This window comes from Centruroides sculpturatus, unplaced genomic scaffold, assembly GCF_000671375.1.
Source record: "Centruroides sculpturatus isolate CEXI.00-Female unplaced genomic scaffold, Cexi_2.0 scaffold33, whole genome shotgun sequence".
Lineage (NCBI taxonomy): Eukaryota > Metazoa > Arthropoda > Arachnida > Scorpiones > Buthidae > Centruroides > Centruroides sculpturatus.
The window spans coordinates 1,026,113-1,030,981 of NW_019384325.1; the positions used below are offsets into that span (position 1 = coordinate 1,026,113).

General features: G+C 28.6%; 1 protein-coding gene across 1 annotated transcript in view; it reads right to left on the reverse strand.

Annotated features, from left to right (window-relative positions):
* Positions 1 to 4,107, reverse strand: part of LOC111626896 (DNA-directed RNA polymerase II subunit RPB7-like) — a 41,420-nt gene extending 37,313 nt beyond the window's left edge. Inside the window, exon 1 of the mRNA XM_023370420.1 lies at positions 4,022 to 4,107. Coding sequence (XP_023226188.1) covers positions 4,022 to 4,033 — 12 coding nt within the window. The 5' untranslated portion in view covers positions 4,034 to 4,107. The remainder of the gene's footprint in view (positions 1 to 4,021) is intronic.
* Positions 4,108 to 4,869: the final 762 nt, after the last annotated feature.

The window sequence follows — 4,869 nt, forward strand, 5'->3', positions numbered from 1 at the left end:
CGATCTACATAAATATGCCCCTAATTAATAATTATATATTAATTATATAACTAATTTTTATTTTATAATTAATTTTGTCAATGTTTTCAATGCAGAATTTTTCCGCTAGATGGCAACAGATGTTTTTATTTCGAATTTTAGGAATGGAACTAGTTCCTAACTCAGGGACTGTCATCATTACCGGTATTTAATTGAAACATTAAAAACGTGTCTATATATATATATATATTATTAAAATTGGTGTAAATAATTTTTTAATGAAATGGATAGAATTTTGAATTATTCCTGAAAATCTGTACAGGTTTGGCAATAAAATTCATCAACAACTACTTATTTATACACTTTCTTACACGAAACAATGGAGACCGCCTTCTTCGCTAGCGATATACTTGATTTTTTCATTACTGAAGTTTTAGAACGAAATAGTACGTTTTGAATGTCGACAATAAACATTGAAAAGATGCTGTAGAATAGATCAATGTATCTTTGTTTCCAGAAGCAAAAAGTCGTAAATATTCAAAGATGCCGTGTATTATAAAGTTTAAATATATTACATTTTTATTCAAAAATTCTTTTACAGTGAATGGCACAGGCGTTGAGCTCATCGATTCATGGCAAAACAGATATACACTTGGATCAACATTCCCCGCCAACAATTGAATGTTGCGTGCATTGCAATACAAGATTAATGTTTAAGGTTGTCATATGAAACTATAAGTTAATCGCTTCGTTATAATTCGTTATCTTGCTTTAACAATACTTAAAACATTTATATTGGCATATTTACAATTCTGTATACAAAGCGCTAAAATCGTACTTTCGCTACTAGATACAGTAGACCCCCTATAATACGGTAGATACGTTCCGTTTTATATGAATTTATGTTCTGCGATCACTTAAGTTTATTTTCGTCGCGGAGCGGCGCATCGAACGGCAGGCGTGTGTTTCCTGATAAGTTATTTTTTTACGAAAAATTCGCTGAACTTTGGAGACATCATTAATAGAAATGTAATTTTTATGGCCGTTAAATAATAAATGCTTTTTAGTAGGTCCTCTGCTCGTTTAAACTCAACGGTTTGTGCAACATACGCTATTGGTTTAGATTCGACCAATCCTGTCGGCGATGACGTTTTACCGTATTATACGAGTCTCTTTTAGCGTGTTTATACAAATACGATCGCAATTTTTTCGCCGTTATATACGAATCCGTATTATATGAACCCGTTTTATAGGGGGTCTACTGTATATAACTTATTCTATGAGCATTATCGTAATTTAATATACCATTTAATAATTTACGATGGTTCTTTAACATATTTAGCAATTCGTTTAAATTTTTCTAGCCTAAACATTTGGATAATAAAGAANTCTAAATTAGTGAGATTTTACTGTATTTATCTTCCATAAGTCCTTCATAAAATAAATTGTGTAAAACATAAAAGATTTTCATTGAGATAGTTTAGCATTTCTTTAACTTGGCATAATTATATGTGAAAATTTAATTTAAAAATATATTTATCTTCAATAAACAGAAATAGCCAAAAAAAACATTTTACATTCATTAAAGTAATTTTTAGAAACTGCTGCAGCTTCTTTTAGAAGCCGCAACAGTTTCTAACCAGATGTTAAAAACCAACTAACACAATATAATAATGAGAAATGAAAAGTCACTTGTTTAAACATATCATATAGCATTTATACAACAGCTGAACTTTTAATAAATTAATTAATTTTAATTAAAAAACTCAAATTAACATTTAAAAATGTATTAATTCATTTCAAATATTGATAATAAATACCATAAAATACAGTTATCACATATCATGCCATTTACTGACAAACAACATATATCATCTTAAAATATATATATTTTGTATTTTAAGATAATGGATATTACTTTATAAATCCATTTTGCATTTTTTTTTTTGCAGAAACAAAGCTTCAAATAAAAGGTCATCTTCTTAAGTGAAAATTGTTTTGGACAGTTGTTAGTGTTGTGAATGATGGAAAATGAATACATTTTGTAGCTGCAATATATTTTATATTTTAATGTAAATACCATTGGCATTTTTTTTATTTTTTATTTTAATACATTATCTTCCAAATTTAGAACTCAAAATACAGTGATACCTCGACTTACGCGAACCCGGAGTTACGCAATTTTCAAATCTCGTCGATTCGTCTTTTGTTTGAGCACCACGCAACTCTTGATTACTCATTCCCTCCACACTATTGTTCAACTTACATGTTCGGACGTGTCGCGCGGAATTGACGCATAGCTACAACTTATTTTGTGTTATTTATTTCTGTGTTTGTTATATCTACGGAGACTCGAGAGACTCTGTGTGGTGATTTCTTGTAACAATGAACGAATCAGAAGACGAGATAAGATTAACGAGAACATTTATTAGCTTACATACATCCGACTTGGATTTTACAGACATTGAAAAATTATACCCCGACTTACGCGGTTATCGCTCGGTCCCACCTATCGCATAAGTTCGGGGTATTACTGTACAAGCAAACTTTCATTTAACACCTTAGCAATCTCTGTAACTGGCAATAAACTGAAGCCCTTCACACAATAAAAACTAATAACACAAATAGAATATTTGAAAATAGTTCATTAGAAATAAACTCTAGAATTTTTATTACTCTAAAATTATTTGTTAAGAAATAAAAAAAAATTCCTGCAATCAATAATCTTTCACGTAAATGTTGCTGTTCAAAAACTTTTCTCCATAGCTTGTAGTTTCAAAAATAAACTTTTCTATAGTTCTACAGTTCATTTTCTGAAGTGTGGACTTGAGATGAAGTCTAAAGTTATTTTGAACCAATTTATCAATTAAAAAGTAATGGCTTCTAGTAAACTATGTTTACTTTTTAAACTATTAAAGAAATAGTTTTAAAAATGTCAACATTTCTAGTTAGAAGTTTAAAGTTACAAGTACAGTATATTAATCATTTTAATTCTAAATACTGTACAGTATACTTTTTCATTTGTTACATTAATACTAATGGCTTGTTACCTATCTACATAAGAGACATTACATAGTTCAAAGATCATTTAGTTTATGGTTTAAAGATTTACCATGTTATTTTGTTATTTTTAAGTAATACACCAGCATTTTTCTCTTAATTTTATCTACAATTGAGACATACACAAAAAATAATTACCGAAACACGTTTTCATATTATAGCAATGTCGAGGATCTTAAAATGAAAATCAACATTAGGAACCATTACCGTGTTCAATTTTATTATTATTGTAACAAATATCGGTTTATATGGTAGCTGCAATTCATTTATATTTTAAAATTTTACAAATCAATATTTTAACTTGCAAGATTACTAATTTGATATTGTAAAGTTCAAAATAGATTATGTAATCTGGCCAAAGTAGGCAAGGAAATCACCAAAATGCATTCCGGAGTACTAAATGTTAATTATAAAACAAAAGGAGTGCGAGTTGTCTAAAAATTGTAACAGAAAGGAAAATATGTTTGTATAGTTACTTATTACTCTTATAGATTATAGACAGAAAGCTTATAATGGAAGAAAAACGTTTGTTCTCCAAAAGTTCCTGCTAAATTGTAAGATTTTTTAAATGTAAGTCTTAATCAGTAATAAACATACGTATTTAGCAACAGTAAGAAGTACAGCACACTCTTAAGTAATTGGAAGAATAAGATTATCTGTGGTAAGTATATTAAACATTTATGCAAGTACTGTACAGTACATTGCATAGGTCTCTAATAAACATACCACAGATACTTTCTTTGCTGTACTTGTCATGGATAATCCCATGCTTTTAAATAATGAAAAGCCAAATTGAAAAAATGATAAAGTTTGTATTACAATCACGATGTCTATCATTATCTTATATAATATACAGTTGGCAATTGTTTTGATACAGTGACAGAACACTTGTTATACTTTCAAAATACCCAATATTACAACAATGATTCTTAACTATTATCATTAATTTATAATTAAATACGAATTAAGATACGTGACTTACGTGATAAAACATTTTGCTTGAAAATATTCCGCCAAAAGCTAGATTACTAATCACGTTTCGAAATGTTCAAAAATAGAAAGCGCCACCTATTAAATACGTAATTTTAAATCTATTTGGTAATTTTTTAATGAAATGGATAGAATTTTGAATTATTCCTGAAAATCTGTAAAGGTTTGGCAATAAAATTCATCAACAACTACTTATTTATACACTTTCTTACACGAAACAATGGAGACCGCCTTCTTCGCTAGCGATATACTTGATTTTTTCATTACTGAAGTTTTAGAACGAAATAGTACGTTTTGAATGTCGACAATAAACATTGAAAAGATGCTGTAGAATAGATCAATGTATCTTTGTTTCCAGAAGCAAAAAGTCGTAAATATTCAAAGATGCCGTGTATTATAAAGTTTAAATATATTACATTTTTATTCAAAAATTCTTTTACAGTGAATGGCACAGGCGTTGAGCTCATCGATTCATGGCAAAACAGATATACACTTGGATCAACATTCCCCGCCAACAATTGAATGTTGCGTGCATTGCAACACAAAATTAATGTTTAAGGTTGTCATATGAAACTATAAGTTAATCGCTTCGTTATAATTCGTTATCTTGCTTTAACAATACTTAAAACATTTATATTGGCATATTTACAATTCTGTATACAAAGCGCTAAAATCATACTTTCGCTACTAGATACAGTAGACCCCCTATAATACGGTAGATANAACAAATTATGTTTGTTAACTGATCACCCACTTTATTTAAAAAACACTTTTGAATTTTTTTTGATAAGTTATCATTTTTTATTTTCTTTTTGTTTACAAACAAGAAAGTTTATTATT